Source organism: Stegostoma tigrinum, chromosome 35 (genome assembly GCF_030684315.1).
Source record: "Stegostoma tigrinum isolate sSteTig4 chromosome 35, sSteTig4.hap1, whole genome shotgun sequence".
Taxonomy (NCBI): domain Eukaryota; kingdom Metazoa; phylum Chordata; class Chondrichthyes; order Orectolobiformes; family Stegostomatidae; genus Stegostoma; species Stegostoma tigrinum.
Genome location: NC_081388.1, coordinates 403,581 through 424,985, shown reverse-complemented (window position 1 = coordinate 424,985; position 21,405 = coordinate 403,581). Strand labels below are relative to the sequence as shown.

General features: G+C 43.9%; 1 protein-coding gene across 1 annotated transcript in view; it reads left to right on the top strand.

Annotated features, from left to right (window-relative positions):
* The window catches only part of LOC125450624 (utrophin-like), a 116,546-nt gene extending 108,706 nt beyond the window's left edge, over positions 1-7,840 (top strand). Inside the window, exons 2-4 of the mRNA XM_059639889.1 lie at positions 3,852-4,009; positions 4,282-4,448; positions 7,675-7,840. Coding sequence (XP_059495872.1) covers positions 3,852-4,009; positions 4,282-4,448; positions 7,675-7,840 — 491 coding nt within the window. The remainder of the gene's footprint in view (positions 1-3,851; positions 4,010-4,281; positions 4,449-7,674) is intronic.
* Positions 7,841-21,405: the final 13,565 nt, after the last annotated feature.

The window sequence follows — 21,405 nt, the reverse complement described above, 5'->3', positions numbered from 1 at the left end:
TATTAGTATATTTCTGTATTTAGTCACTGCCACATGAGTGTTAAGTCATAACTTGGTCTGTGCAGAATGTGCACAGTGCATTCCTGCAAGATAAATGATGCGCTACATATGTATGATGCTATTGTTTCTCAAAGGCACTAACCTTAACGGCTGTTTTTGTGACCAATAATGTTTTCATCATTCGCACTGGGAAAAAGATTTGGAAGTGCTGTATGACTCTACTGCTCACTTGCAGCTGTGATAACACTGAATGTGAGGTAATGTTTTTGCCCATTTGTTGTCCTGTTGGTCAGCAATGTATCTCACAAACTAATGGGCATATTTCATTGAAAGCTGGTACGTACGGGTATGGTCCAAGGAAGAACTGATTAGTTTTTGACAGATCCAGATTTATTTCTCTATTTTTTAAAGCAACAGTTAAAATTGGTCGGATAGGCAAATGATCATCTTTCTGGAATATTATTGATTGATTTAGAATGTTGTGGATTGTGTCAGCCCTGATAGTAGAATTTGTCATAACTATCAAAATATGAGCAGATTTTTGAGAGCAGATTATCAAATTGGCCTGAAGCTTTCTCAGTGAGATGGAAGCTTTTAAGAAAAGGATTTATTTTATCGGCCTTGCATTTACAAAGAATCAGTCAAGTGGAGAAATGTCTCAAAGAAAAGCTGTGTAATTATAGTCTCATGGATGTTTTTTGCACAGGAGGAGGCCGTGCGGTCCGTAGTTCCTGCACTGCTCAACAAAGATCTGTCTGCATCGAACTCACAGTACATTGCTTTCCGTTTTGATTGTTTGGCTCATAGCCCTGGAGCCTACAGCAACACAAGTGAATATCTAAATACTTAAATATTCAGACACTTTCTGAATCAGCCACACTTTCAGTCAGTGAGCTCAGGACTCCCACCACACTGGGAAAATAGGTTCTCCTCAACTCCCCTATTAGCTTTCTACCTGTGAACTTCAATCTATGCCCCCTGTGTATTGACATGTCTACGAATGGAAAAAGCAGCTTCCAGTTATCCTTTCTATGCCCTTCAAAATCTTAAACATCTTGACCAGTTCCCCTTGTCTGCTTCAATCTTGGCATCGGTCAGATGGGCAGGTCAGTGGCAGATTGATATAGCCTGAAGAAGGATTAAGATAAGAGAGTACTTAATGTGGCAAAGCCTGTCGTGCCCAATGGAGGTCAGCAACGGCAGTCAGCAGTGAAGTCCACTGGCAAGGATGGGCGGGCCTTAGCCCAGCGCAGGGGAATACGAACCGTCATGGGGGAAGCCTCGGTCAGAGTGTCTGAAAACTCGTGGCTTAAGAAAGGACTGTAATGTTTGACTTTTTAAACTTTTGTTTTTATTTTTCTACTGTTATACTAAGAAGACTGTAGTGCTGAACTTTTTAACGTATTCAATTATTTTTATAACATAGAGCCTGGAACGGTACAGCTCAGTACAGGCCCTTCGGCCCACGATGTTGTCCCGAACTATTACCCTCATCCTAAGGTCTGTCTCACCTCCACCACTACCTTATACTGTCATCCATGTACTTGTCTTGTTAAATGCCCCTAATGAGGCCGACTCCACTACCCTCTCCGGCTTTGCGTTCCACTCCCCTACGACTGAGTAAAGAAGGATGGATAAATTTTCTACATTTGCAACTGAAATTTCGTACCGAGGTACTTTGTACCTGAGATGGCACCGTCTGAGGTGGCATTGCACTCCTGTACCCTGTATTGAATATGTGTGATAATAAAACCTAAGTCTAAATCTAATGCATAGCAGGACACTGGGAAGCTTAGAGGAGAAAAGGGATCCTCGGGTGCTAGTTCATAAATTCCTGAAGGGGTCAGGTCAGGCTAGTAAGGGTTGTTACAAAGACATATGGGACATCTCCCTTTATCAGATGGTAAGAGTGGGGAGGTCACTTTGTGCTGTTTAAAAGTTTGGTTAGGCCACAGCTGGAGTTGTGTGTGGCATTTTGGTCACCACCCATCAGGAAGGATGTGATTGCACTGGAGGGAATGAAAAGGATGTTGCATATGTTGGAGCATTTTAGCTGTGAAGAAAGGCTGGAAAAATTCAGATTATTTTCTGTGAAGCAGAGAAGTTTTCGGGGTTGAGTGGAGGTCCTGATAGAGGCATATAAGATTATGAGAGGTAAAGATAGGTTGAGTAGAAAGCATTGTTCCCCTTAGTTAAATCATCAATAACGGTAGGGCATAATGTTAAAGAGAAACACGGGAAATTTAGCGGAGGTTTGAGGAAAATCGTTTTCATCCAGAGTGTGGTAAAGGTCTGGAATGCATTGCCTGGGAGGGAAGTTGAAACAGGAAACCTCACACCCTTTGAAAAGTACTTGGATGAGCACTTGTAATGGCATAATATTTTTGAGAATGGTCCAGTGTGTAAAAATGGGACTAGTATATGTCGCAGTGTGTTTTTAGAGGTACAGCCTTAGTGGGCCGTAGGACCTCTTCTGTACTCTATGATTCCATGAGAACCCCCAGCCCAGGCAGCATCTTGGTTTTTTCAGTAATGCCCAGGATCACACCCTTCATAGTGTGATCCCTTGCCTTGTTAGCCCTCCCGAGTTCGTCAGCTCACACTTTTCCTGGTTGAGTTCCAATTGCTGTGTCCAGCTGACCAGTGTGCTGATCTCCTCCTGAAGTTTATTCTTTCTGTCTGTCAACCAATTTTCGGTCCAGTGTACCACTTTGCCTTTGATCCCATGGCTGTTATTTACATGACCATTCCGTCGATATCCTCCTCACTAAATTAGTCATTCGCTAGCAACACAGTCATACACACTGTGTTTAAGCCAAAATGATGAATCTCGTTGACAAATTTCAAGGGTCCTTGTGGCAAGCCCTGCACAACCCCACTGAAAGCAAACATCCTGTCAAATAGATATCCCTCTACCATCAATCACCCTGTGCTCTCTGCCTCAGCCAGTTTTGGCTCCAGCGTGCCTCTTTGCCTTTGATCCCGTTGACTGTTGCTTTCTTGATCAGTCTGCCAAGGGGGGCTTTACTAAGTCCACATCGAATGCATAAGCTCATCAACACTCCAACATCTCCTCAAAAAAGGATCAAATTTCTGAAACGTGACCTCACCTTAACAAATCCATACTGACTATCCCTGATTAGTTCATGGAAGTACATTCTACCCCAAAGAATGCCTCTTTATAGCTTCTCCAGTGCTGAGATTATTCTGACTGGCCTTTAATTTCCTGGTCTGTTCCTCTCTCCATTTGTTCATCGTAGGACAATGTTCATCGTCCTTCATGACTTCACGTGTGATTGACAAGTGTTTGAAAATTGCTGACAGGGGCCCAAATATCTCCTCCCTCACTTCCCTTGCTCGCTGGTATACATTTCAGTTCGGCCTGTAGATGTATCCACTTTTAAATTTGCTAAACCAGCTGCATCTTCCGATGTCTAAACTTCTGATGTTCCTAGGTCCTCTGCCCTGATATCAATACTTGCAGTGTCCTTTTCCATTGTAAAGATTGACACAAAATATTCATTGAGGACAGTGCCCATGTTTTCCAGGTCCACACAAAGATTATCTCTGTGAAAAGAACGAGGAGATATTAGAGAGGTTTGAGATTTACAATCAAGAAAGAAATGACTTCCTTGGAGAATCATACAACATACATTGTCCATTGGTGCCAAGAAACAGAAGTTTTTGTTTCCACAGTTGTTTGCAAATAGCCAATCAAGATCATAAAATAATGTTTTAAGATAATTTACAAAGCAAGGCAATTGAGGAAGATATATTGGATGTATTGAACTCTTAACTACCTCCCTTAAGTTTAGGAATATCAAGTTTTTTCTTATGGATAACTTTTGCAGACCTCTTCAAACAAGGAGCTGAACCCACAGAATTATGTGACCAACAAAGCCTGAGCCTTTTGCTTCACAATGCAGTCCAGATCCCTCGGCAGCTGGGTGAGGTACCTTCATTTGGAGGCAGCAACATTGAACCAAGTGTCCGCAGTTGCTTCCAACATGTAAGTGTGCTCTGCGCCACTTCAGAAGGTCAAGCGGGTCTACTTGCCAGTATGAATTTTGTGCTCATTTTCGGTTTGAATTAGTTCCAGAGGCCAACATGTACCACCACTAATCCAAGGCTATCATGTTTATAAATAGTCAATGTTTTTAATCATTAATTTAATAAAAACAATGTCAGAAACCCCAATGATAGTGTATTAGATATGTCTGAGGATAGCGGATGTAAACTTGACATAATTAATCATGCAGCTGATCTTTTATTTTCTTCTAGGGCCAGAACAAACCAGAGATTGATGTTAAACACTTTGTAGAGTGGATGAGATTGGAGCCTCAGTCCATGGTGTGGCTGCCTGTTCGACACCGTGTGGCAGCTGCTGAAACTGCAAAACATCAGGCTAAGTGTAACATCTGCAAAGAGTACCCACTCGTAGGTTTCAGGTGAGATGTGCAAACCAGCAGAAAGTTAGAGGGAGTTAGTTTTTAAAGAAAGCTTTTACTTTAGATGTTCTATTAGAAACTCCATCAGTCAACAACACAACTGAGATCATCACAAAACCCGAACAAATTCATGGACCAGAGAAGTAATTAGGACAAATTAAGTATCAACTTCTTTACCTTAATTTTTTGTGAGAGGTGAGTGCTGCATGCTTTTGGTATTTTGTTCGCAGTTACATTGATCACAGACACTGTGGCTCAGAACGGATTGTGACTCGACTTCCGGTTGGTTCTGTAATTTGCAATTATTGGGAATTTACAGAAAGGCCTTTTTATTAGTCCTGTAATCAGTGTGTGTGCATCCTATGAAAGTGATTGCTGTGTTGTTGCTAAATGATCGATAAAACTTCTTGTCCACAACTAGTAAATTAAATTGCAGATTTGGACAGGATTTCTAAGGGGTAAATTGAACCTTTTTGGTGAACTATTCTCCTACATTTCTAAGATTGGCCATCTTGGAGAAGGTGCGTGTTACTGCCATTGATCTGATCAAACAACTCTCTGTCTGAGAAGAACTGGAGTGAGAGCCCAACTGTGGATGAAACTATGACTGCCGTAACTAAATCAAGAGCAACAACGACCCGGAGTCAATTGAATTCCATCTGAAGCTTGAGGAATGGTGGCCTAACTCTGAAGGCCAAGATCTGTTAGCTTTTCATGGACTATGAGGAACAGGGCAGGATTTCACAGAATCTTTAAGATGCCATATCTTGTACAAAACTGAAGGAGAAATGTCAGATTGCTCAAAGAACCATGAGATCACCAGCCTTTGCATTGCTGGGAAGATTCTGGCAAGGTTACTTCTGAATAGGTTTATACCACCATGGCAAATGAAAACCTTCCGTGCGAAGGGAACTTTGTGAAAATGTTGGAGAGAGACAGAGCAGGACCAATTTACAACAACGATTCCAGGGTTGAGATATCTCATTATGAAAATTGATTAGAGGAATTGGGACAGCTTTCCTCGAAGATGCTGAGACTTAGAAGAGATTATTTTGAATCTTGCAAAATCATTTGAGGTCTGGTCAGAGTAGACGAGGGGAAGACTTTGCTACTTGTGACAGAATTGAGAATAAGATGCAGAGGTTTGAAGTGATTGACTAAAGAAGTAACTGCAGTGTAAGAAATAGCTTTATCACAGTCTATAGAATGCATTACCTACAGGAGGCAGTTTCAGTAAAAGATGCAAGAAAGCACTAGTTGATTAATTAAAGAGAAATAATGTGAAGGTTAAGGAAAAGGCGCTAATTTGTGATATGTATTTGGAGATCTAGTTCAAACATGATGGACCAAATGGCTTCCTTTTACTGTGATTTGGACTTAAAATTACTTTAAAGTAAAGTGTAATTGGCTCTGGGACACGGCGGAAAAGGGTGAGGTAAACAGGACGTGAGTGATCGCAGACTTGACAGTTCGAGGGACAGATAGGAGATTTTGTAGCCGCAATCAGGAATCCAAACACAGAACTTGCATGAAAGAACAAAGAAGAGGAATAGATTCAGTTGCCCCGAGCGAAGACTGTGACCACACCTTCACCCGCTGTTGGAGAATCTGCCTGATATGAATGAACCAACCACCAATAGGTCCGCAACCAATCAGCACAACTTTCCTCGCGTGTTCATCCAGTGAGAAGCACCAAGAGGAAGGCAGCCTTTTTCCTACATTTTGTAAGCTTGACCATTTGGGAAGAGAGCCCCCCTTCTCTGACATTCTGTTCTCTAAAGATCAAATGTATTGGTTCCTGATGTTGCGTGAGGCCAGTGAACTTCCACAATTCTACCACACTGTTGCTTCCAAATCTATTTCTTTCCTTACCATCTTCTCATGTTTCATCTTCTCAATCAACCGTCTGTCTGTGTTTCTTCCGAATGTTGTTCAGAAAAGTAATTCCTTTCATCCCTTTAACTTCCAAATTATGTTTGTTCCTCACGGAAACTGGTATTCTGCTTCACTTTATCTATTGCCTTGAAAATTCTGGACTAATCTGTAATTGACAGTGAGTTTCCTGTTAGCAGTGCGATTGACAAGAGGATTAACTGAACTTAACCACTTCAGTGCATAATTTAATATTGCCTTGCATATCTCCAAAAATTTTAAGAGCCTGCTGTTTGTACTTTTATGTTGATTTTCATGGCTATTTAGTTTCTGCTCACACATTTGAGTGCTTGCTGAGTCTCAGAGTTTGGCTTCATGACAGGAATCCTGAAGGCAATATCCTCTGTTTTGCACCATCTCATCGTATTGATGACCTACATTCTGTATGCAGTTCTATCCATTCATCTGTTGATAATTTCACACTACATTGATCAAGTCCTTCCATTTCAAGAGAACATTTTCCATTCTTGCAAGGGATTTGGCTATCACTGGTGAAGTTATCATTTGTTGTCCTTCACTAATTGCCGTTGAACTGAGTGGATGGCTGGGAGGGTGGTTCAGAGCTACCTACATTGCTGTGGCTCTGCAGCCACATGTAGTGGTGTAAGGATGATCGAATACTCCCCGAAAGGACATGAGTGAATCGGATGGGTTTTTACCAACATTTGTTGATAGTTTCATGATAGTGTTGCTGGAAATAACTTTTAGTTCTGGGTATTTTTTAATGAAATGTAAATTTGACCAGCTACAGTGTTGGAACATGAACCTACATTCTCCAGAGCATTTAGCTCAATGATATTGCCACTATACCACTGTGACTCAGCCATTATTGCAGTTTATTTCTTCGCTATTTCTTCTCTTTCCCTGGAGTACTTCCCTTCTGCTGTCTGAGCTGAAAATGTGTGTCCTCCTCCTTCAGTGTTGCCTTTGCAGCTTCACATGTTACAATCGCTGCTCGTCAGATTTACCTTTTCCAGGAAGGTTCTGGCAAGGTTACTTCTAAATAGGTTTATGCCACCATGGCAGATGAAAACCTTCCATACTATGGGAACATTGCAGAGCAGAAGCAAATTAAATAATTCCAGGGATGGGATATCCCATTATGAAAATTGACTGGGGGAGTTGGGACAGTTTTCCTCGACTGACCTAGCATTTGCTTCTCCCCACACAATTTTGCCGTTTCTTCAAAATAAAAAAAATACATAATTTAACTACTTAACTTGCATTCCTTGGATGGTTAAAAATATCCAAACAAAAATGAACATTTCTCTTACTTCTTGTTCTTCCTTAATAGGTGCCGCAGCCTCAAACACTTAAATTATGACATCTGCCGAAGCTGTTTCTTTTCGGGACGCACATCCAAGGGGCACAAGTTACATTACCCAATGGTGGAGTACTGCACTTCAGTGAGTAATACATTGTTCCACTTGATAGAATTATTCCGATCTGTGGAAACTTAGGGATTTAACCATTTAAATACAATCTGCCCTCAAAGTTGAAGTAGTTTGCTAAAATGATAAAAGGCCAACAGCTTAAATCAGGCTTCAATACCAGAAATACAATGTTGTGCAGAAGCTCTTTGAGGTCAAGTTGAGGCTCACGCCCACTCTTTTCTCCAGCTTTGTCACCACCATTCTTAATCTCATCAAGAACAAGCTTCCCAGTGGCCTGAACAGGATGGATGGAAAACCTTTTCACCTCAACCAGTTAAAATCACAGAAGAAAATGACACTGACCTCGCTTCTGGAACTTCAGTATGTGGTTCACAACGTCATTTCCGCTCGCAGAAGTCTTCAAATCTCCCTTAAGGCCTTTGCAGAAGTATACTGAAGAATTAGCCTCAACCTTAAATTTGCCACCCAGGTTGATGGGGTTGTTAGGAAGGCATACCGTGTGTTAGGCTTCATTGGTAGAGGGATTGAGTTTCGGAGCCATGAGGGCATGTTGCAGCTGTACAAAACTCTGGTGCAGCCGCACTCGGAGTATTACGTACAGTTCTGGTCGCCGCATCATAGGAAGGATGTGGAAGCGTTGGAAAGGGTGCAGAGGAGATTTACCAGGATGTTGCCTGGTATGGAGGGAAGGCGTTATGAGGAAAGGCTGAGGGACTTGAGGCTGTTTTCGTTCGAGAGAAGAAGATTAAGAGGCGACTTAATAGAACCATACAAGATGATCAGAGCATGAGATAGGGTGGACAGTGAGAGTCGTTTGGCTTGGATGGCCATGTTTGACACGGTGGGGCATAGCTTTAAATTGAGGGGTGATAGATATAGGACAGAAGCCAGAGGTAGGTTCTTTACTCAGAGAGTAGTAACGGCATGGAATGCCCTGCCTGCAACAGTAGTAGACTTGCCAACTTGAAGGGCATTTAAATGGTCGTTGGATAAACATATTGATGATAATGGAATAGTGTAGGTTTGATGGGCTTCAGGTTGGTTTCACAACATCAAGGCCGAAAGGGCCTGTACTGCGCTGTTATGTTCTGTGTTCGAACCTCAAGATGACTCAAATCCTTTACCAATCTGTCAAGTTGTGGCCCATCTTTTCATCAAAATTAATAGAGAAATCCTCCCAAATGTAGAACATTTCCCTTAGATGGGACGCTCTCTCTCTTTTAAGGCTGACATCGATACAGAGATTCTAACATTACGTCCAATCTGCGAGTGGCACCTTTGGACTCCAGAGGATGAGAATGCACAATTGTGACATCTGTGCTGATCGTAAGATCCTTGAGTTCAAGGCATGCATCGTTCAGCCTCTTCTATATGACTGTGAAACCTGGATAACATAGAGCTGCCACTTCAAGACCCTTTCAGCACAGTTTTGTCATGGATTCTCCACATCAGCTAGGAGGAAAAACCTCCTAGCATCAGCATTGATGCCATGATGATTTGAAACAAACCCCATTGGGCTGGCCATGTACTTTGGATGCCTAAGTTATGACTACCAAAGTAAATTTTTGCCAACTCAAGGAAGGCATCTGATCAAGAAGTAAAAGGAAGCATTTCAAAGACCTTGAAATGTTCCTTCAAGAAATACTACATCGAGGTCAAAGTACGGGATATCCCCATTCAGAAGAAACCAACTTGGTGAATCTCCTGTGTGAAGGCACATAATTCTTCAACAGCACCAGACAAGAAGTTGAAGTGTGGGAAAGGAACTGGAGAAAGGAATGCTGGTGTTCTCAAGGCCAAGACCACTTCCATCACACTGAAAGACCTCCTAAACATGTGGTCAGATATGTGGCTCTAGTTGAGGCTAATCAACCCGCACAGAGCTCATGACCTGTGATATGGAATTTCCAAGCTGGGCAATCATACTCATCAGCCAGTGATGGCTCTTAATATTGTGCAGAATGTGATTTGATCACAAATGAGTACTGTGTGTAGCTTTGAGCATTGCCACAGAAAGACCAGGTTTTATAGAATAATCAGAATGGTGCTGCATGAGAAACTGGAATTAGGAGGAGATAGGTGATTTAATTGTTATTTGTTTCTGGGCCATTGGCATCGCTAACTGGGCCAGCATTTACTTCCCATCCTTAGTTACCCTTGTAATTGGTGAATCAATGTAGCCCATGTGCTGTAGGTAGACTCAGTCAGTCAGGGGAGAATTTCCAGGACTTTGACCCAGTGGTAGTGAAAGAACAGCAATATATTTCCAAGTTGAGATGGTGAGTGGCTTAGACAGGGTGTTGTAGGTGGTGCTGTTCCCATATATCTGTTACGCTTGCCCTTGTAGATGAAATTTGTCATAGGTTTGGAAAGTCCTGTCTCAGGATCTTTTGCAGATTTCTCAGTGCATCTCACAGATGGTGCACACTGCTGCTATTGAGCACTGCAGGGAGGAGGCTGCTTTTTCCTGGATGGTGTCGAACTTCTTGAGTGCTTTCGCAGCTGCACCCATCTAGGCAAGTGGGGATTATTCCACCATTCTTCTGACTTGTTCCATGTAGCTGGTGGACAGGCTTGGGGAATCAGGAGGTGAGTCACTTGATGCAGTAATCGGAGCTTTGGGCCTGCTCTAGTAGCCACTGCATTTAAATAGGAAGTCCAGTTGAATTTCTGTTCAGTGGTAAAACCCGGGATTTTGATAGCGGACAATTCAGTGATGGTGACACCTTTGAATGTCAAGGGACAATTTATGGATTTTCTCTTCCTGGAGATGGTCATTACCTGGTATTTGTGCAGTATAAATGCGACTTGCCAATTACCAGCCCAAGCCGAGACATCGTTCTGGCCTTGTTGCATTTGGACATGGACAGATTCAGTATCTGAGGAGTGGTGAATGATGCTGAATATTCTGCTATCCCTGGTGAACATCCCCACTTCTGAGCTTATGATGGAGAGATGATGGGATAAATCAGCTGAAGATGGTTAGGCTTCGGACTGTACCCTCAGGACCTCCTGCAGGTGACCTCTAACAACCAAAATGCCAATCATGAGAGGCGATGACCTAATGGTATTATGACTAGACTATTAATCCAAACACTCAGGTAATGTTCTGAGGACCTGGTTCAAATTCCACCATGGCACATAATGGAATTTAAATTCAATGAAAATCTGGAATTAAGCGTCTAATGATGATCGTAAATCCATTGCCAATTGTCGGAAAACGCCATCTGATTCACTTATGTTCTTTAGGGAAGGAAACTGCGTGGCCTGCTGTGGCCTACATGGAACTCCAGATATCAGTTGGGCAATTTGGGATGGGCAATAAAAGCTGGTCTAACCAGCAATTACCTCTTTCCGATTCAAGAATGAAAAAATATCGTCCTCTGTACAGATATTATTCCAACCAGTGGTGAGTTTCTGCTGGATTCCCACCAGCTCCAGTTATGCGAGCGCTCTTTGATGCCACACTCGGTCAAATGTAGCCATCCTTAGCTCACCTCGGGAATTCAACTCTTTTGACCATGTTTGAACAAAAGCTGTAATGACGTCAGGAGCTGATGAGGTGGCAGAATTGAGGATCTTGTACAGGGATCCGAGGGATGTGGCATATCGAGATTTCCAGAAAGAATTTGACCAGTTGCTGCATAAAAAAGTGAACCAGAAGGTTAGATCCAAGGGGATTAAGGGTAGAATATTGGTTTGAATAAAGGGCTGGCTAACTGACAGAAAGCTGAGTGTCAGGATAAATGAGTCTTTGCCTGGATGGTGAATTGTTACTGGTGGGTTGCTGCGGGGTTCAGGTCTCTGACCTGAACTATTTGTAACGTATACAAATGATATGTAAGCAGAGACAAAATGTAACATAACAGAATGCGTGGATGATTCTGAAAGAGATGGGAAAACAGCCTGTGATGTGAAATAAAACAGAGACAGCTGAATGTTGACAGGCGAGGAGAATGGACCAGAATCTGGCAGGTGGTTAATGTGCATAAGCACAAGGCTTGCCTATTTTGTCCATGAAAAAAAGGGTGAATTTTTATTTAAATGGAGGGAAGGTTCAAAGTGTGTCAGTGCAGAGTTGTCTGGCTGTCTTTGTAGCTGAAAGTGGGTATGCAGGAAGAGCATAGCATAAGAAAGGCAGATGGAACTCTGGCATTTATCACCAAAGGACTGGATCATTGAAGTAACACAGTGTTTTTCCGAACACATTGGGTGTTGGTGAGACCAAAGTATTGTGTCCAGTTTTGATCCCCTTACTGAGGATGGATACATCTGCACTGGAGGCAGTTCAGAGGAGGTTGGACTGATTGATTCCCGGGATGAAAGGGCTGTCATATGAGAAGTTGCTGAGTAGCTTGTGCCTGTACTTGCTGGTGTTCGAGAGAGTGAGGGGGTGGTTCTGATTGAGGTATATAAAATTGTAAAGGGGATTGAAAAGATGGGCATTGAGCACATGTTCGCCATTGTGGGACAGTCTCAAACAAGAAGCTGTAGCTATCGAGTGAGAGATGGAATGTTCAAAATGGAGATGAGGAGAGAGTTGTGAATCTGTGGAATTCATTGCCCCTGAATGCAATGGAGGCAGCACCAATCGACCGATTCAAGAAAGAAATAGATATGTTTCTGATGAAAAACAGGGAGAAAGGGCCATGGGGAGCAGGCAGGAGAGTGGAGTTGAGATCAGGAAAGGATCAGCAACCACGGCTAACAAGATAAGTCAGGGACAGGATGAAAGCAAAAGAAAAAGCATAAAATGTGTTGTGGTTAGTGGGAAGCCAGTGGATTGGGAAGCCTTTCGAAAACTAGCGGCGGACATGTAAAAAGGCAATAAGGGGGAAGATGATGAAATTTGAGGGCAATATTAACGAGGGTAATATGGAAAAAAATTGCATGAGTTTTTTTCAGCTAGAAAAGGTATGAGAAAGGCAAGAGTACAAATAAAGAGAACAAAGAAAATTACAGCACAGGAACAGGCCCTTCGGCCCTCCGAGCCTGCTCTGATCGAGATCCTCTGTCTAACCTGTCACCTATTTTCTAAGGGTCTGTGTCCATTTGCTCCCTGCCTATCCATGTACCTGTCCATAAGACCATAAGACATAGGAGTGGAAGTAAGGCCATTCGGCCCATCAAGTCCACTCCGCCATTTCAGTCATGGCTGATGGGCATTTCAACACCACTTGCCTGCACTCTCCCCATAGCCCTTGATTCCTTTTGAGATCAAGAATTTGTCGATGTCTGCCTTGAAGGCATCCAACGTCCCGGCCTCCATGCACTCTGCGGCAATGAATTCCACAAGACCACCACTCTCTGGCTGAAGAAATGTCGTCTCATTTCAGTTTTAAATTTACCCCCTCTAATTTTAAGGCTGTGCCCACGTGTCCAAGTCTCCCCGCCTAGCGGAAACAACTTCCTAGCGTCCACTCCTTCTAAACCATACATTATAGAACATAGAACATAGAACAGTACCGCACAGAACAGGCCCTTCAGCCCACAATGTTGTGCCGACCATTGATCCTCATGTATGCACCCTCAAATTTCTGTGACCATATACATGTCCAGCAGTCTCTTAAATGACCCCAATGACCTTGCTTCCACAACTGCTGCTGGCAACGCATTCCATGCTCTCACAACTCTCTGCGTAAAGAACCTGCCTCTGACATCCCCTCTATACTTTCCACCGACCAGCTTAAAACTATGACCCCTCGTGCTAGCCATTTCTGCCCTGGGAAATAGTCTCTGGCTATCAACTCTATCTATGCCTCTCATTATATTGTATACCTCAATTAGGTCCCCTCTCCTCCTCCTTTTCTCCAATGAAAAGAGACCGAGCTCAGTCAACCTCTCTTCATAAGATAAGCCCTCCAGTCCAGGCAGCATCCTGGTAAACCTCCTCTGAACCCTCTCCAAAGCATCCACATCTTTCCTATAATAGGGCGCCCAGAACTGGACGCAGTATTCCAAGTGCGGTCTAACCAAAGTTTTATAGAGCTGCAACAAGATCTCACGACTCTTAAACTCAATCCCCCTGTTAATGAAAGCCAAAACACCATATGCTTTCTTAACAACCCTGTCCACTTGGGTGGCCATTTTAAGGGATCTATGTATCTGCACACCAAGATCCCTCTGTTCCTCCACGCTGCCAAGAATCCTACCCTTAATCCTGTACTCAGCTTTCAAATTCGACCTTCCAAAATGCATCACCTCGCATTTATCCAGGTTGAACTCCATCTGCCACCTCTCAGCCCATCTCTGCATCCTGTCAATGTCCCGCTGCAGCCTACAACAGCCCTCCACACTGTCAACGACACCTCCGACCTTTGTGTCGTCTGCAAACTTGCTGACCCATCCTTCAATTCCCTCGTCCAAGTCATTAATAAAAATTACAAACAGTAGAGGCCCAAGGACAGAGCCCTGTGGAACTCCACTCACCACTGTCTTCCAGGCAGAATATTTTCCTTCTACTACCACTCGCTGTCTTCTGTTGGCCAGCCAATTCTGTATCCAAGCAGCTAAGTTCCCCTGTATCCCATTCCTCCTGACCTTCTGAATGAGCCTACCATGGGGAACCTTATCATCTTGCAAGTTTCTATTAGATCTCCCCTCAAACTTCCAAATTCTAACGAGGACTATCCCAGGATCCTTAGCCGTTCATCATACGTTAAACCTACCATTCCAGGGATCATCCGTGTGAATCTCCGCCGGACATGCTCCAGGGCTAGTATGTCCTTCCTGAGGTTCAAAATTGGACACAGTATTCTAAATGGGGCCTAACTAGAGCCTTCTAAAGCCTCAGAAGCACATCGCTGCTTTTATATTCCAACTCTCTTGAGATAAACAACAACATTACGTTTGCTTTCTTAATTACAGACTCGACCTTCAAGTTAACTTGTAGACAATCCTGGACCAACACTTCCAGATCCCTTGGCACTTCTGACTTGCGAATTTTCTCACCATTTAGAAAATAGTCCATGCCTGTATTCTTTTTTCCAAAGTGCAAAACCTCACATTTACTCACATTGAATTTCATCAGCCATTTCCCTGGTCACTCTCCTAAACTGTCTACATCTTTCTGCAGCTTCCCCACCTCCTCAGTACGACCTGACTGTCCACCTATCTTCGTATCATCGGCAAACTTCGCCAGAATGCCCCCAGTCCCTTCATCCAGATCATTAATATATAAGGTGAACAGATGTGGCCCCAACACTGAACCCTGCGGGACACCGCTCGTCACCGGTTGCCATTCTGAAAAAGAGCCTTTTATCCCAACTCTCTGCCTTCTGTCAGACAGCCAGTCCTCAATCCAAGCCAGTAGCTCACCTTGAACACCATGGGCCCTCACCTTGCTCAGCAGCGTCCTGTGAGGCACTGTATCAAAGGCCTTTTGGAAGTCTAGATAGATAACATCTACTGGGATTCCCTGGTTTAACATACTTGTTACCTCTTCAAAGAATTCTAATAGGCACGACGTCCCCTGACTAAATCCATGCTGACTTGTTTTAATCTGACCCTGCACTTCCAGGAATTTAGAAATCTCATCCTTGACAACGGATTCCAGAATTTTACCAACTACTGAGGTTAGGCTAATTGGCCTGTAATTTTCCATCTTTTGCCTTGATCCTTTCTTAAACAAGTGAGTTACAACAGCAATTTTCCAATCATCTGGGACTTTCCCTGACTCCAGTGACTTTTGAAAGATCACCACCAATGCCTCCGCGATTTCCTCAGCCACCTCCCACAGAACTCTAGGATGTAGCCCATCGGGGCCAGGAGATTTATCAATTTTTAGACCCTTTAGGTTTTCTCGCACTTTCTCTTTTGAAATGCCTACCGTACTCAACTCTGCCCCCTGACTCTCCCTAATTGTTGGCATACTAAACTCATGTCTTCCACTGTGAAGACTGACGCAAAGTACTTATTGAGTTCTTCAGCTATTCCCTGATCTCCCATTACTAGCCTTCCAGCATCAATTTGGAGCGGCCCAATATCTACTTTGGCCTCTCATTTGTTTCTTGTGTATTGAATGAAGCTTTGACTATCATTTCTAATATTACTAGCTAGCCTACCTTCAAAATGATCTTCTCCTTCCTTGTTGCTCTCTTTGTTATCCTCTGTCTGTTTCAGTAGCCTTCCCATTCTTCTGATTTCCCAGTGCTCTTGGCCACTTTATAGGCTGTCTCTTTTACTTTGATATATTTCCTGACTTCCTTTGTCAGCCATGGCTGTCTAATCCCACCCCAGATAATCTTTGTTTTCTTTGGCATGAACCTCTGTACTCTGTCCTCAATAACACGTATAAACTCCTGCCATTGTTGGTCTACTGTCTTCCCCGCTAGGCTCTGCTTCCAGTCGATCTTCGTCAATTCCCCTCTCATGCCCCTGTAATTACCTTTATTTAACTGGAATACCATTCCATCCGATTTTGCCTTCTCTCTTTCAAACTGCAGACCGAACTCTCCCATAGTATGATCACTGCCTCCTAAGTGTTCCCTTACTTTAAGATCTTTTATAAAGTCTGGCTCAGTGCATAGCACCAAGTCCAGAATAGCCTGTTCCCTTCTGGGCTCCATCACAAGCTGTTCCAAAAAGCCATCCTGCAAACATTCCATGAACTCTTTTTCTTTGGATCCACCAGCAACATTATTCACCCAATCCACCTGCATGTTGAAGTCCCCCATGATCACCGTGACCTTGCCTTTCTGACGTGCCCTATTTATTTCTTGGTGCATCTTGCGCCCCTCATCCTGATCACTGTTAGGAGGTGTGTACATAACTCCCATTATAGTTTTTTTTGCCTTTGTGGTTCCTCAATTCCACCCACATAGACTCCACATCTTCTGACCCTATGTCATTTAGTGCCGTAGATCTCATTCCATTCTTAACGAACAAGGGAACCCCACCCGCTCTGCCCACCTCCCTCTCTTTTCGATATGTTGTGAATCCTTGGATGTTTAACTGCCAGTCCTGAGCTCCCTGCAACCATGTCTCTGTGCTGCCTACCACATCATAATCATTCAAGAGGATTTGTGCTGTTAATTCATCTACTTTGTTGCGAATGCAAAGAGCATTTAGATGAAGTGTCTTAATGCGAGCTTTCTTATCAATATGAGAGAGGTTGGACATGCCAAGATGCCTTAAGTTATCCTTCCTTTTTGCTGTATTCCTAGTCTGCCTCGAGCTTAAATCCACCTGTACACATGCTATCCTGTTGCTTATCTTTCCATTTAACTCCATACTCCCTGTCTCTTTCACTTTCCCTTCCCCCCGACTCACGAGTTTAAAGTCTTACTGACCACCCTATTCATCTTTTTTGCTAGAACACTGGTTCCAGATCGGTTCAGGTGGAGACTGTCCCGATGGTACAGATCCCCCCCGGTTCCAAAACTGATGCCAATGCCCCATGAAATGGAATCCCTCTTTCCCACACCAATTCCTTCGCCACATGTTTACTTCCCTAACTTTCTTTTCCCTATGCCAATTGGCACGTGGCTCGGGCAGTAATCCAGAGATTATGACCCTTGAGGACCTGTACTTCAATTTCTTTCCTCGTGTTTCATAATCCCTGAGCAGGACCTCTACCCGAGCTTTGCCTATGATGTTAGTCCCAACGTGGACCACAACAACCGGATCTTCCCCCTCCTGCTCCAATATCCTTTCAACCCGGTCGGAGATGTCTCGCACCCTGGCACCGGGCAGGCAACACACCGTGCGGGACGCCCGATGCAGCTTGCACAGGATACTATCTGTCCCTCTAATTATAGAATCCCTGATAACAACTACCTGTCTTTTTGCTCCCCCCCTCTTGAATGACCTTGTGCGCCACGGTGCCATGGTCAGCTGGCTCATCCTGTCCACAGTCCTTTTCCTCAACCGTACAGGGAGCAACAATCTCATACCTGTTGCAGGTATCTGTCCAGATATATCTGAAAAGACGCTAATGTGTCTGCGTCTACCAGCTCCGCTGGCACCGCGTTCCAGGCACCCACCACCCTCTGTGTATAGAACTTTCCACGCCTATCTCCCTTAAACTTTCCTCCTCTCACTCTGAACTCATGACCCCTAGTAATTGAGTCCCCCACTCTGGGGAATAAGCTTCTTGCTATCCACCCTGTCTCTCCCCTCATGATTTTGTAGACCTCAATCAGGTATCCCCAATCTCCATCTTTCTCATGAAAATAATCTTAATCTACTCAACCTCTCTTCATAGCTAGCACCCTCCATACCAGGCAACATCCTGGTGAACCTCCGCTGCACCCTGCCCAAAGCATCCACGTCCTTTTGGTAACGTACACAGTACTCTAAATGTGACTAACCAAAGTCTTATACAACAGTACATGACCTGCCAACTCTTGTACTCAATACCCCGTCCGATGAAGGAAAGCATGCCGTATGCCTTCTTGACCACCCTCTTCACCTGGCTTGCCACCTCCAGGGAACAATGGACCTGAACACCCAGGTCTCTCTGTTCATCAATTTTCCCTAGGACTTTACCATTTACTGTATAGTTCGCCCTTGAATTAGATCTTCCAAAATGCATCACCTCACATTTGCCCGGATCGAACTCCATCTGCCATTTATCTGCCACACTCTGCAGTCTATCTATATTCTGCTGTAATCTCTGACAGTCTCCCTCACTATCTGCTGCTCCACCAATCTTAGTGTCATCTGCAAACTTGCTGATCAGACCACCTACACCTTCCTCCAAATCATTTACGTATATCACAAACAACAGTGGTCCCAGCACAGAACCTTGTGGAACACCACTGGTCACAGGTCTCCAATTTGAGAAACTCCTTACTACCACTACTCTCTGTCTCCTGTTGCCGAGCCCATTTTTTTTTTATCCATCGAGCGAGCACACCCTGGACCCCATGCGACTTCACTTTCTCCATCAGCCTGCCATGGGGAACGTTATCAAACACCTTACTGAAGTCCATGTAAATGACATCTACAGCCTTTCCCTTTCAATCAACTTTGTCACGTCATCAAAGAATTCTATTAAGTTGGTTAGACATGACCTTCCCTGCACAAAACCATGTTGCCTATCACTGATAAGCTGATTTGCTTCCAAATGGGAACAGATCCTATCCCTCAGTATCTTCTCCAGTAGCTTCCCGACCACTGACGTCAGGCTCACTGGTCAATAATTACCTGGGTTATCCTTGCTAACCTTCTTAAACAAGGCGACAACATGAGCAAGTCTCCAGTCCTCCAGGACCTCACCCGTGTCTAAGGATGCTGCAAAGATATCTGTTAAGGCCCCGGCTATTTCCTGTCTCGCTTCCCTCAATAACCTGGGATAGATCCCCACCTTAATGCCTTTTTGGAGACCCAACACTTCATCCTTCCTTGTGTCAACTTGACCTGGAGTAAGCAAACATCTATCCCTCACATCACCATCTGTCATGTCCCTCCCCTTGATGAATACCGATGCAAAGTATTTGTTAAGAATGTCAAGATAACACAATGTGAGGCTGGATGAACACAGCAGGCCAAGCAGCATCTCAGGAGCTTTTGTGCTCCTGAGATGCTGCTTGTCCTGCTGTGTTCATCCAGCCTCACATTGTATTATCTTGGAATTCTCCAGCATCTGCAGTTCCCATTATCTCTGTTAAGAATGTCACCCATTTTCTCTGACTCAGTGCATAATGTTGCTTCTTTGTCCTTAAGTGGGCCAATCCTCCCTCTAGTTACCCTCTTGCTCTTTATATATGAATAAAAGGCTTTGGGATTTTCCTTAACCATGTTTGCCAGCAATATCTCATGTCTTCTCTTAGCCCTCTTCATCCCTCGTTTCAGATGCGCTCGAAATTCCCCGTGTTCTTCCAAAGATTCATCTCTCTTCAGTCGCCTGGACCTAATCTATGCTTCCTTTTTCCTCTTGGCTAGTCTCACAATTTCATCTGTCACCCATGGTTCCCTCATCTTGCCTTTTCTGTTCCTCATTTTCACAGGAACATGTCCTGCACGCTAATCAAACTCTCTTTAAAAGCCTCCCACATATCAAATGTGGATTTACCTTCAAACAGTTTCTCCCAATCTAAATTCCCCAGATGCTGCCAAATCTTGGTATAGTTGGCCTTCCCCCAGTTTAGAACTCTTCCTTTAGGACCACTGCCATCCTTGTCGATGAGTATTGTAAAACTTAGGGAATTGTGGTCGCTATTTCCAAAGTCACTCCCTGCTGTAATTTCAACCATCTGGCTGGGTTCATTCCCCAGCACCAGGTCCAGTATGGCCCCTTCCCGAGTTGGACTACATACACACTGCTCTTGAAAACCCTCCTGGACACACCTTACAAATCCTGCTCCATCTTGACCCCTAACACTAAGTGAATCCCAGTCAATGTTGGGAAAATTAAAATCTCCCATCACCACCACCCTGTTTCTCCTACACCTTTCCATTATCTGTTTACATATTTGTACCTCTATCTCACGCTCGCTGTTGGGAGGCCTGTAGTACAGCCCCAGCATTGTTACTGCATCCTTCCTATTTCTGAGTTCTACCCACATTGCCTCAATGCTTGAGCCCTCCATGGGGCCCTCCTTCAGTACAGCTGTGATATCGTCTTCGACCAGTATTGCAACTGACATTAAAAAGTAGCAGTAGATCACTGGAAAAGGAGGCTGAAGAATCAGTATGAGGAATGAAGAAATGGAAGAGGAACTGAACAGGTACTTTGTATCAGTCTTCATGGTGGAAAACACCAATCGCATACTAGAACTTTGAGAGTTAGGGGCAGTGGTGAATTTCATAGCCATAACTAAGGAAAAGGTGCTCGGGAAGCAGAAAAGTCTGAAGGTGGACCAATCACCCCTGGACCAGATGGACTGTACTGCAGAGTTCTGAAGGAGATAGCTGAGGAAATTGTTGAGGCATTAGTGGTGATCTTTCAGGAATCACTGGAGATAGGGAGGATCTCAGGGATTTGGAAAATGGCTAAAGCAACACCCCTGTTTATGAAAAGAGAGAGGCAGAAGAAGGGAAATTATAGGCCAGTTATCCTGACCTCAATCATTGGTAAGATTTTAGAGTCCATTATTAAGGATGAGATTGCAGAGACCTTGGAAGTACATGACAAAATCGGGCTGAATCAGCACAGCTTCATCGAGGGGAAGTTATACTTGACAAATCTGTTAGAATTCTTTGAGTAGAAAGTGAGCAAGTTAGACAAAAGGAAGCCAGTGAATGTGATTTGTTTGGATTTCCAGAACGCTGTTGAGAAGGTACCAAATAAGATGAGAGCCCATAGTGTTTTAGCAAGGTACTGCCAGAGATAGAGCATTGGCTGACTGTCAGAAGGCAGAGAGTGTAGATAAAGGGGTCTTTTACAGGATGGCAGCTGGTGACTAGTGGAGTCCTGCAGGGATCAGTGTTGGGACCACAACAGTTCACGTAATACCTTAATGATATGTACGAAGCAACTGAGACATTGTTGCTGAGTTTACAGTCGACACAGTGACAGATGGAGGGACAGATAGCAGTGAGGAAGTTGAAGAAGGACTTGCATAGGCTCGGAGACTGGGCAAAGAAGTGGCAGACAGAGACTGTGTGGGACACTGTGAGGTTATGTGCTTTGGTAGGAAAAATGGAGGCGTAGATTATTTTCTAAATGAGAACGGGCATTTGAGGTC